Here is a 12,421-nt window from a genome sequence, read left to right on the forward strand (position 1 = left end):
GGGGGCGAGTTCGGCCCGCGCGCCTCCAGCGGGGGTGACACGGAACACACCAAAAAAAAAAAAAAAAAAAAAAAAAAAAAAAAAAAGAAAATCTAGCCCCTTCTTCAGGGCCGAGAGAATTTTGAGCACTAGCCGTCTCTCGGTCGCAGGCTAATAAAGGACTCCTGAATTCATCTCAGAGTGTGGCGTTTCTATATAACTCGCTCAGTTACAACATGGAGAGCCAATGTAAAGTTGATGCTGCTCCTAGTATCACCCCCGATGCTGGGGAGTGAGGACATGCCCCTAACTGCATCTTTGCCTGTAGCTACCTGTAAACCAAAACTAAACTCTAAGCCCCCCAACTGATGGAATGGACCCCACATTTTGGCCAACGGGATCCCAAAGAAATCTAAAAAACTAGTTCAGGCCAACGCAGGAAGGAAGGGTCTGACTTGCCTCATTATACCCTTCTCCCTCTGGAGTATATTTATTCACTTATTTTTTTGAGACAAGATCTTGCTATGCTGCCCTGGCTGGAGTCCAGTTGTGCAAACACAGCTCACTGCAGCCTAGACCTCCAGGCTCAACAATCCTCCCACTTCAGCCTTCCTAGCAGCTTGGGGCTACCAGCGCATGTATGCCTGGCTAGTTTTTTTGGTTTAGTAGAGAAGTCTCACTATGTTGCCCAGGCTGGTCTCGAATTCTTGGACTCAAGTGATCTTCTGGCCTCAGTCTCCCAAAGTGCTGGGATTATAGGTGTGAGCCGCCCCACCTGGTGATCCTCTGGGGTTTAGACACAATTGACCAGCATGAACATTAAAACACAGTAAGATTGACAAAACAAACTCTCTGTAGCAATAAGATACCAAATTCCAACCTGATTCTGGTATAGCACCACAAGACAGATAGCAGACCCTAAAGGAAATCAAAGTATTTTACCCCAAAAGATATTTATTTGACATATTTTGAAATGACCCTGCAAAACTGTCTCTTGTGGGGGGAAATGTGCGTTCTGTAGAGAAATCTCTTACCCATACTAAGTCTTTTCTGGAGAGTCTGACACCTTTTAAGGTCAGATAACAGACATTCACCATCAATTCTCTCTGAAGCCAGCTACCTGGAGGCTTCATCTATATGACAAGAACCTTGGCTTCAGCTGGGTACAGTGGCTCAGGCCGGTAAATCCCAGCACTTTGGGAGGCCAAGGCGGGCGGATCACGAGGTCAGGAGTTTGAGACCAGCCTGACCAACATGGCGAAACCCTGTCTCTACTAAACATACAAAAATTAGCAGAGCACGGTGGCAGGCGCTTATAACCCCAGCTACTCAGGAGGCTGAGACAGGAGAATCGCTTGAACCTGGAAGGCGGAGGTTGTAGTGAGCCAATATTGCACCATTGCACTCCAGCCTGGGCAACAAGAACAAGACTATGTCTCAAAAAAAAAAAAAAAAAAACAAACCTTGGCTTCCACAACCCTCCTTATCTTAACTCAGCTGACTTCAACTCTTCAGGCAGAGTTTAACTCTTTCAATCAATTGCCAATCAGGAAATCTTTGAATCCACCTATAACCTAGAACTCCCACCCCCTTTCTGGGCAAACCAATGTATACCTTACTTGTATTGATTTATGTTTTTGCCTATAACTTCTGTCTCCCCAAAATGTATAAAACGAAACTGTAACCTAACCACCTTGGACACATGTTCTCAGAACTTACTGAGGCTGTGTCAGGTGCCATGGTCTTTCAACTTAGCAAAATAAACCTCTAAATTCATTGAGACTTGTCTCAGATACTTTTTTTTTTTTAAGATGGAGTCTCACTCTGACTCCGTCTCAAAAAAAAAAAAAAAAAAAAAAGATGGAGTCTCACTCTGTCGCCCAGGCTGGAGCGCAGTGCTGTGATCTCTGCTCACTGGAACCTCCGCCTCCGGGGTTCAAGTGATTCTTCTGCCTCAGCTTCCAGAGTAGCTGATGTTACAGGCACGCACCACCACACTCAGCTAATTGTTTTTTTTTAGTAGAGATGGGGTTTCACCATGTTGGTCGGGTTGGTCTCAACTTCTGACCTCAAATGATCCACCTGCCTCAGCCTCCCAAAGTGCTGGGATCATAGGTGTGAGCCACCACACCTGGCCTCAGATACTTTTTGGTTTACATACCTCTAACTCACTCTCCTTCCTTTCATAGCCAATTTCTTGAAACAGTTGTCTCTTCTTTTGGTCTCCATTTCCTAATCTCCCATTCCAATTTGAATTCCATATCACATCACAAATAAACTTGCTAAGATCACAGAGGACCTTCATGTTGCTAAATTCAATGAGTATTTTTTAGTCCTCACTCCCTCCCAGAAGCACTCTCCTCTTTTGGTCTCCTTTATTTTATTCTGTTAGTTTTCCTCTTCTCTGCCTGCTTAGATTTCTTTGCAACTGTTCTTATTTTTCCTAGTCAATAAATATTAGCAATCCTTGGGGCTCTGGTCTTTTATCTTCTTACTCTACAGTCTCCTTAACTGATCCCCTTCAGTTGTTTCAATTACTACTGTGAGCCAGTAACTCCCAAATCTCCTGCTCACGCCCATATACAGAACGGTGTTCTTGTTATCAATCCAATCATTCAAACTCAACGTGTTCAAAATAAAACTCATGCTCTTGACTTTACTTCACTCCCCAACCATCTTTTTCACTGATAGTTTCACTCCTAGTTCAGTAAATGGTACCATCATTTAGAGTTGTTCAAGGACTCCAAAACTGCTCTTCAACCCTCCTATTTCTCTCTGCCTCTACATCACCACCCAAATCCAGGCCCCATCAGATCACACCAGGATTACTGTAATATTCTCCTAACAGGTCTCCCAAATCTACTCTTACTCCCTCCAATCCATGTTCTTTTTTTTATTTTTTTGAGACGGAGTCTTGCTCTGTCACCCAAGCTGGAGGGCAGTGATGCAATCTTAAGTCACTGCAACCTCTGCTCCCGGGTTCAAACTATTCTCCTGCCTCAGTCTCCCAAGAAGCTGGAATTACAGGTGCCTGCCACCATGCCCGATAAATTTTTGTATTTTTAGTAGAGATGGGGTTTCACTATGTTGGCCAGGTTGGTCTTCAACTCCTGACCTCAAGTGATCTGCCCGCGTGGGCCTCCCCAAGTGTTGGGATTACAGGCATGAGCCATTGTGCCTGGCCACTCCAATCCATGTTCTAAAAGGCAGCCAGAGATAGTCTTTAAAACTCAAAAACTTCTTTAAAACTCATTTTCCTTTTTACAAACCTTTAATGATTTCTTTTAGTCCTATGACAGTATTGAAAAAATTCTAAGAGGCCAGTGTACCTCTGATAAGAGGCTGTAGTGTTTCCTCAAGTTACAGTTTTGGAGGCTGTTAGAAACTATGATAGACTGCTAGTTTGAATCATGTATTACCAGGACATGTTAAAATCCTGTGCTCCAAGTCTTTTGGTAGCTGATCCCGCATGCTCAAGAGCACCCCAACTATGTGGACACTTGGAGGGTTCTCATCATCCAGGAAGATGTCACATTACTTAGCCTTTAAAACGTGAGTGAGGCCGGGTGCCATGGCTCACGCCTGTTAATCCCAGCACTTTGGGAAGCCGAGTTTGGCGGATAACTTGAGGTCAGGAATTTGAGACCAGCCTGGCCAACATGGTGAAACCCCGTCTCTACTAAAAATACAAAAATTAGCCCGGTGTGTTGGCACATATCTGTAATTCCAGCTACTCAGGAGGCTGAGGCAGGAGAATCGCTTGAGCCCAGGAGGTAGAGGTTGCAGTGAGCTAAGATTGTGCCATTGCACTCCAGCCTGGGCAACAAGAGCGAAACTCCGTTTCAAAAAAAAAAAAAAAACCCCAAAACGAAAAACCCAGTTGAGTAAATTCTAATAGTTTTGTGTATTTTTAGTCTCCAACCAGCACTATTTTATGGAGAGAGAATAGGAAACAAAGAATCTAGCTAGGGGAAGCATGCAAAAACCTTTGGTTAAGACTAAGTTGTGAATGGAATAACCCAAATGTCCATCAACTGATGAACGTAAAAACAAAATGTATACCCATACATCAGAGTATCATTCAACTATAAAAAGGAATGACGTTCGGCCGGGCGCGGTGGCTCACGCCTGTAATCCCAGCACTTTGGAAGGCCGAAGGGGGTGGATCACGAGGTCAGGAGATGGAGACCATCCTGGCTAACACGGTGAAACCCCGTCTACTAAAAAAAATACAAAACGTTAGCCGGGCGTGGTGGCTGGCGCCTGTAGTCCCAGCTACTCGGGAGGCTGAGGCAGGAGAATGGCGTGGACACCAGCAGGCGGAGCTTGCAGTGAGCTGAGATCGCACCACTGCACTCCAGCCTGGGCGACCGAGGAGACTCTGTCTCAAAAATAAAACAAAACTAAAAAAGGAATGAGGTTCTGTTAGGTGCAAATACATGCATGAACTCTGAAAACATTATGCTAAGTGCAAAAAATCAGCCGCAACAAGACACATATTGTATGATTCTACTTACAGGAAATGCCCAGAACAGGCAAATACCTGGAGACAGAGAGTAGATCAGTGTTTCCCTAAGGCTAGGAGTAGTGGGTAATAGGTAGTGTCTGCTAATGGGTGCAAGTTTTATTAGATTAGTGTGATGGTTGCACAACCTTGTGAACATACTAAAACCCACTGAATTGTACATTTTAAAAGGGTGAATTTTACAGTATGTGAATTACATCTCAAAAAAGAAAAAACAGAGCAGGCTGTGGCCCAACTGATGTATCACTGCTCTTTGAAGAAAGCACAATTTAAAATTGAACAGAATAAGGCCTGCAAGGCGCCCGTGACTTGGACCCTGCCTACCTCTCCTAAACAAATAAACAAATAAAATGTATAGCATGTAGAAATAATAACAGAAAAAAAAAAGGCAGAGCAAGGGATGGGGCAGTTCTGGTGCCAGAGGGTTTGTTATTTAAATAAAGTGGTCGGAAATCATGCCTCCCTGATAAGGTGACAATAGAAGCTTGAAAAAGTTAAGGGAATAAGCAACACAAATATTTAAGTGCTTCCGCATAACTTTGCTCACTCCACTCCAGCTAAATTAGCCACAATTTCTGTTCCCTCCATCTGAAATGCTCTCCCTCGTCATTCTTCCATTCTTCCTCTGGTTAACTTCTACTCCCGTATTTCTTGGTAACAATCGGAACATATGAGGAGGGGGGATCCACTACCTTCAAGGCGCAGTTTAGAGGTCACTTCCTCAGGGAAGGCTTCCCTTCTCTTTTTCCTTTTAAAGCTCCCAGTATAGCATCTTCCAGTACTTACTTGAACCGTAATGGGTCATTTTTAACGTCTGATCCCCTTCAGACAAGCTCTGGCTTGACGTATCCCCAGCGACTAAACACCAGGTCTGGCACTTAATAGGGCGGTGGAGTGGGAGTCCTGGATTCAAAGCTTGGCTCCACACAAGGTAACCGGACGGAAGAGATGAGCCCGCTGTGCTTTCTGTGGAACCCAGGTAAGGGCTGCTTGATTGACTGACCGACCAGCAGTGAGATCTACAGCCTCTCTCAGAGCTGCCCCAGCGCCGAGACCCCGGCCCCACATACTTAGAACCCCGTAATGGGGCTCAAAATCACTGAACCTCGGGCTCCTAGTCCCCAACGGCGCATTTCCGACCCCCAGGCCTGACCTGCAGGTTTCGGGTGATAAGGTGCAGTTTCTCTTCAGGGCTGGGAGCGTCCCCCATGGCTCCGCTACCCCTGCTTCCCCTGCTCAGCCCGGCACCAGAGCCCCTTCCTGGGTCACCGTCGCCGCCGCGTACCGGGAACTGTCACGCGAGTCCAGCCAGGTTGCATCAGCTGGGCTCGGCGCTCCGCTTGCTCGGCCTGGACCCCTCCCCGCCCGGCAGTAGCTGGAAAAAGTGAGGAGCAGCGGAGAGTCGAGCAGGTCGATGAGACGGGAAAAGGTGGAGCCGGCGGGCACGGTAGGCGGTGCGGAGGGCGGGGCTGAAGCGCCTGCGCGGGGCACAACCCTCCTAGAGGCGGGACGGTTTCCTGCCAATCACTGCTGGTTTGCCCTCCCCCTGGCGTTGGCCCGGCTGACTCGGGGTGGGGGAGGTCGGGGAGGGGGCGATAAAATGGCGCAGGGGGCGGAGTGAGGCGCAGTCGTTCGCCCAGGCTTTGGCCCGGCTTCCGGAGGTGAAGAGCGGGAGGGAAGAGGGGGTCGGCGTTACCCGGCTTGGAGGGGGATGGGGGCGCCTGTTGCTTCTCCAGGGGGTTGCGCACGCCGTCCGCCCCTTGGAGGGATTGGGAGGCCCACGCCCTGCGGCGAGAAGCATTCTAGCTCCTGAGGTGATGGCGAGGGAATGTCCCTGCCCCCCACCTCCAAGTCGGCAGGCGACAGATGCCCCTCACCCCGCTGAGGAAAAGGGAAGCTCCCTGGTCGTCTGAGAGTCGGGGAGCGCCGTCTGCAGTCCCTGCCCAGTGGGAGTGGGGGCCGCCTCTGTCCCGACCGGCTCGGCGGGAGGCTGTTGCTGGCGGGAAGATAGCCGCGGGCTTTTCTGCCGCGTCTCGCGGGTGGGGGCAGGAAGAGGACGGCCCACTCCCCGGGGAGATCTGAGGACGGTGGTTCTCGGGAGAGGAGCGCAAAGCCCAGGCCTGCTGAGGGGGGCGGGTGTGCCCCTACTGGGGGAGGGGCGGGGAGAAAACCCTCGCTTCTCCCGCTTTCCGCCGGGAGGCGGGAATTCGCGGTGTCTCCGGAGGAGGGAGATGCAAAGGGCCTTCCTGGAGGGCGACACCGTCCCGGGCCGTTGCATTTGTGAGAGAGAGCCAAGGCAGTATCCTCCAAAGGTTGGGCCTGGGCCATCCTTTCTCCGGGTCCTCAAGGGCTGGAGGCGGCGTCACCAGTTACTTCTAGGGCAAGAGGGAAAGCAGCACCTCGGTGGGTCCTGGAAAGGTCCTAGAAGTGGTTGAATTGCCCACCGCCTGCCCTAACCTGATCTCCAGTGTTTTGTGTATTTATTAGGGACTCCAAGCTCTAGCAGACCTGCCTGAAGTGTTTTAAAGCACATTTTCTTTTTTAAAAGAAACCTGTTGCTGCAGCTTAGCAAATCTGTTCTCTGTGCCCATGTGGGAGGAGAATCCTGGCACTCTCATCTAGTGAAATGTTACCTAAAGCAAAGATTTGCAGCCCTGGGTTGTTTTTTCCGTCCTGCGGTGTTTTTAGTTACTTCGAAGGAATTTGCAAAACTGTTACGGATAATTTGAGTTCATTTTGATTTTTTGTAAATGTTGTGTGTATTTTATGGAGTGATAACAAAGCTTGCTGAGTGCGTTTTGTGCTGTGTGCTTCCCATGTATTGCATTTGGGAAAGGTTGGAAATCAAAGGCCAGCGGGACGTCTTGTCCATTGGAAGTAATCTCTGCCCTTGGCTGTACCTGTCAGACCCTGCTTGGTAATGGTCTTGACTTTAGAGCTTGAAAGAGGATGTGGGTTTGCATCTGGTGTTGCAGTTTTAGTGGCCTCAATAAAGTAAGGCTTTGTGCTCGAAGGCAGTAGGTTTTCTGAGGTGAGATAAAAATAGAAAGGGAACCAGTTTCTGAGGTTGCAACCAGGAGGTTCGAGAACAGAGAGAGGGGGTGGTAAACTGAAATGTGAAGAAGGGGGTGGACAGGTGAGAGAGATGTGGAAGGACAGAATGGGGTCACAGAAAGGATGGGGTGTAGAGGAACTAAGAGATAGAATTAGGAGATCGGAAAAATATTCTTCCCTTAAAAATAAAGGGATATGGCCAGGCATGCTGGTTTACGCCTGTAATCCCAGCCCTTGGGGAGGCCGAGGCTGGAGGATTGCTTGAGGCCAGGAGTTCAAGACCCGACTGACCAACATAGCAAAACCCCATCTCTACTGAAAATACAAAAAGTAGCTCAGCATGATGGACGCCTGTAATCCCAGCTACTGGGAGGCTGACATATGAGAATCGCTTGAACCTGGGAGACAGAGTTTGCAGTGAGCCCAGATCATGCCACTGCATTCCAGCCTGGGTGATTGAATGAGACCCTGTCTCAAAAATAAAAATAAAATAAAATTAAAAAAAAGGGATCCCCATATTTTAAGTGGAGGTTACCAGACAAGTGCCAAGAATGGTAGGCAGAGAAGTAAGCAAGCCATCTTTTGACAGAGAAGTAGTAAGTAAGGCTGTCTTTGGAATTTCACTGAAGAACTTCAGTTTTATCTGAGGATTTCCCCCCTTGCACACTCATTAAATACCAGGTTTTTTTGGTATAGAACTTTTAGGTTTATAGGACTTTCATAAGCATCCTCTTTTTTCTCATGATAATCTGTTTGAAGTTAACAGTATTTACCCCTTTTTAGATGTGTGTTCTCATCTGTGTTGAGGTTCAGAGATTTGAAGTGAATTGCTGAGGTCCAGTACCTCTGTAAAAGATAGTTCAGTGAACATTAATTTGCATAATTTGCCTGATATTTCAGATGTCTACCTAGTCTGGTCTTTAGTGACAATATGATTGAATGCTGGATTAAACTAGATGAGAGTAGAGTATATTAGATAATTTCAGGCAGGGTCTAGGGGAAGTTCCCTACCAGTTTAGCACTCTTTTTTCCTACCGTTCGTATGCTTTTTTTTTTTTTTTTTTTTGAGATGGAGTCTCCCTCTGTCACCCAGGCAGGAGTGCAGTGGCGCGATCTCAGCTCACTGCAACCTCTGTCTCCTGTGTTCCAGCGATTCTGCTGCCTCAGCCTCCCTAGTGTCTGGGATTACAGTCATGCACCACACGCCTGGCCAATTTTTGTATTTTTAGTAGAGACGGGGTTTCACCATGTTGGCCAAGCTGGTCTCGAACTCCTGACCTCAGGTTATCCGCCCACCTCGGCCTCCCAAAGTGCTAGGATTACAGGCGTGAGCCTCCACACCTGGCCTTATGCTTCTCTTAAGACACCAGGGGTCAGGGCAATGGTGGTGGGGTGAAATAATAACTATGGCCACCAGTTATTTATCTCTTATGTCATGCCTCTAGTGTGCTAAATTTATGTTCATGATCTTATTTAATTCTTGCCACAACCCTATCAGGTAGGTACTGTGATATTTGAGGACATTTGATACTTCACAGAGTATAATCATTGCATCTTTCCCATTGACTTCATAATTTTAAAATGTTTTTATTGTTTCAAGCATATCAAAAAGTATAGTGGCTGGATATGGTGGCTCAATGCCTGTAATCCCAGCACTTTGGAAAACCTATGCGGAAGAATTGCTCGACTCCAGGAGTTCCAGACCAGCCTGGGCAACATAATAAGACTATGTCTCTACAAAAAATAAAAATAAAAAATTAGCTGGGTATAGTGGCATGCATCTGTAGTCCCAGCAGCCCTGGGGTTTAAGGCTGCAGTGAGCTATGATCACGCCGCTGTTTTCCGCCTGACCAACAAACCTGAGACCCTGTGTGAAAAAAATAACAATAATTTAACAGTATAAAAGTAACATAATAGTGAACATTATTACACCTACCATACTGCTTTATCTTAGGTTGCCATCTTTGTTTCAGGTCTCTTCTTGCTATTTTTTTTTCCTTATTTATTTATCGTCATGTAGCCTAAGATGAGATATTGTTTTCTTAAGAAATAAAACGTTGGTGGAGCGTGGTGGTTCACGCCTATAATCCCAGCACTTTGGAAGGCTGAGGCGGGCGGATCACAAGGTCAGGAGATCGAGACCATCCAGAACTCTGGCCTTTCATGCATATTATTATAATTTTGTGATAAATGTATCCATATATAACACCATACATAATACGTGGTATTGTGATTTTTTTGTTGTTGTTTTTTCAGACTGACTCTTGCTGTGTTGCCCAGGCTGGAGTGCAGTGGCGTGATCTAGGCTCACTACACCCTCCGCCTCCCAGGTTCAAGCAGTTCCCCTGCCTCAGCCTCCCGAGTAGCTGGGATTATAGGCTCATGCCACCAAGCCCAGCTAATTTTTGTATTTTTAGTAGAGATGGGATTTCACCATGTTGGTCCAGATGATCTCAAACTCCTGACCTCGTGATCCGCCCTCCTTGGCCTCCCAAAGTGCTAGGATTACAGGTGTGAGCCACCACGCCTGGCCTGTTTCTTTTTTCTTTTCTTTTATTTTGAGATAGAGTTTCACTCTGTCAACCAGGCTGGAGTGTAGTGGTGCAATCTTTGCCCATTGCAACCTCCACCTCCTGGGTTTCAGCGATTCTCCCGCCTCAGCCTTCTGAATAGCTGGGACTACAGGCCCATGCCACTATGCCCAGCTAAATTTTCTTTGTAGTTTTAGTAGAAATGGGGTTCTGCCATGTTGGTCAGGCTGGTCTCGAACTCCTGGCCTTAAGTGATCTGCCCAACTTAGCCTCCCAAAGTGCTGGGATTACAGGCGTAAGCCATCTAGCGTATTGTTTCTTTAATAAAGTAATTGCAGGGGGAAAAGATCTGAAATCTTTAGATTAAAATACACATAAGACATTATCAGCCAGTCACATTGTATGGACCTTATTTGGATAGTGATGATTTTTTAGCCTTAAAAAAATATGACATAAGATAATTGGAAATCTGAACTGTATATTTTATGATAAGGGGTTCTTGTTATTTACAGATGAAATGATATAATGCCTGGGATTTGCTTCAAAATAATCTGGTAAAGGTGGGAAGTAGATGGGGCAAGATTAGCTGTGAGTTGATAGTTGTTGGGGTTGAGTGATGGGTATGTGGGGTTCATTATACTATTGTGTTACTTATGTATATGTTTTACATTTTTCATAATAAATAATTTTGAAAATGAGGAAATGGCTGGGCACGGTGGCTCACGCCTGTAATCCCAGCACTTTGGGAGGCTGGCGCGGGCGGATCACGAGGTCAGGAGATCGAGACCATCCTGGCTAACACAGTGAAACCCCGTCTCTAATAAAAATACAAAAATTAGCCAGGCATGGTGGTAGGCACCTGCAGTCCCAGCTACTTGGGAGGCTGAGGCAGGAGAATGGCCTGAACCCAGGAGGTGGAGCTTGCAGTGAGCCGAGATCACACCACTGCACTCCAGCCTGGGCGACAGAGCTAGACTCCGTCTCAAAAAAAAAAAAAAAATAGGAAATAGCATCAGAAAGAGAATGATTTGTAAAAATTAAAATTATCTCCTCCTCTCTCTCTCTGTACCATATATATGATGTTGTTTTGTATGCTTTTGTTCCCAGATCTGTTGGAACATAAGCTCAGAAAAGCCCATCTTTTTGCATCTGGATGTCATGTCGTGTAGGAATTTATTATTGCAATGGTTATGAAAGATATCGGTCCTATTAAGGTGGCTTAAAATATTTTTTCCAAGAGACCAAAAACCCTCTTTAGTCTTTACTCTTGCATAGTTTGTTATAGATTGTACTGAATTTCGAAGGCCTGAGTTTGGATTCTAGCTCTGCCATTTGCTGACCAATCCTGTGCAAGTCTGTCACAGATGTAGTGGGAAAAACATTGCATTTGGAATTAGACCTGGATTTCAATCCCTGTTCTAACATTATTAGCTCAATGTACTTGGTTGTTACTTCATACTTCTGAATTTTAATTTCCCAAGAGGGAAAATCTATTGAACTCTCCATTTGGCCAACCAAGGGCTTGAACTAGACATTTTGTAAGGAGTCAGAATTGGGGGCAGTGGCTCAGAAAGGGCATCTAAGAAATGTCGCTGCTTAACCCCAGTGCCTGTGATACCTGTGCCTGACAACCATAAACTTTCTTAAGTCAAAGAACGTTTTCCAAAAGTAAACTTTTTTTCTAACTGCTTCCTAAAGAAATAAAGTAAATAAAATAACTCAGTCACTAATGCAGAGAAATTACTTTTCATAGAGGCAGCTTCTTCAACACCTAGAACTCTCACAATTGCTGGAATACAGTATTGGTAAAATAAATAAGTTTTAGCAGCTCTGAGTTTAAATACAACAGAAAATGATTTATTTGATAAGATTAACTTTACAGAGTTGTGTTGAGAGGTTAAAGAGTTATAGAATGTGTCTCAGAGCACCTGTTTTATAATAGGTATTTAATATTTATTTTTCTCCCGTTTCATTTCTGAGTACGTTTAATAGGATATGAGTACGTTTAACTAGGTCCCTTCTAGTTCTAAAATTCTGTAATCCCTCCCTTCTCTTTCTCTAGTACTTTACTGTCCATACCATTTTATATTATCTCATATTGGTGCTTAATTTTCAGTGTTATTTCCCTAGCAAGATTATACATTACATATTATACATTATGAGAGTGGGAGCTATATCTTGATTTCTTGGAAATCATAAAGAGATATATCATGCAGCTTGTGCTGTGTGATGATTGTACCTCAAAAAATATCTTCTAAAAGAATGCGTGAACTAGGCTGGGTGCGGTGACTCACGCCTATAATCGCAAGTACTTTGGGAGGCTGAGCGGGTG

The 12,421-nt window shown here is 45.7% G+C and overlaps 2 protein-coding genes across 4 annotated transcripts in view; one reads left to right on the forward strand and one right to left on the reverse strand.

The window, feature by feature from the left end:
- The window catches only part of YARS (tyrosyl-tRNA synthetase), a 46,281-nt gene extending 39,481 nt beyond the window's left edge, over positions 1–6,800 (reverse strand). Inside the window, exon 1 of the mRNA XM_025395766.1 lies at positions 5,658–6,800. Within this exon, the coding sequence (XP_025251551.1) occupies positions 5,658–5,714 (57 nt within the window). The 5' untranslated portion in view covers positions 5,715–6,800. The remainder of the gene's footprint in view (positions 1–5,657) is intronic.
- The window catches only part of S100PBP (S100P binding protein), a 43,054-nt gene continuing 36,550 nt past the window's right edge, over positions 5,918–12,421 (forward strand). The window contains exon 1 of one of the 3 annotated variants that reach the window (XM_025395788.1): positions 5,918–6,075. The gene's annotated coding sequence lies outside the window, so the exon portion shown is untranslated. Of the gene's footprint in view, positions 6,166–12,421 lie in introns of all 3 variants that reach the window. The other 2 variants (XM_025395779.1, XM_025395798.1) reach the window with 2 other exon arrangements.

Source organism: Theropithecus gelada, chromosome 1 (genome assembly GCF_003255815.1).
Source record: "Theropithecus gelada isolate Dixy chromosome 1, Tgel_1.0, whole genome shotgun sequence".
Taxonomy (NCBI): domain Eukaryota; kingdom Metazoa; phylum Chordata; class Mammalia; order Primates; family Cercopithecidae; genus Theropithecus; species Theropithecus gelada.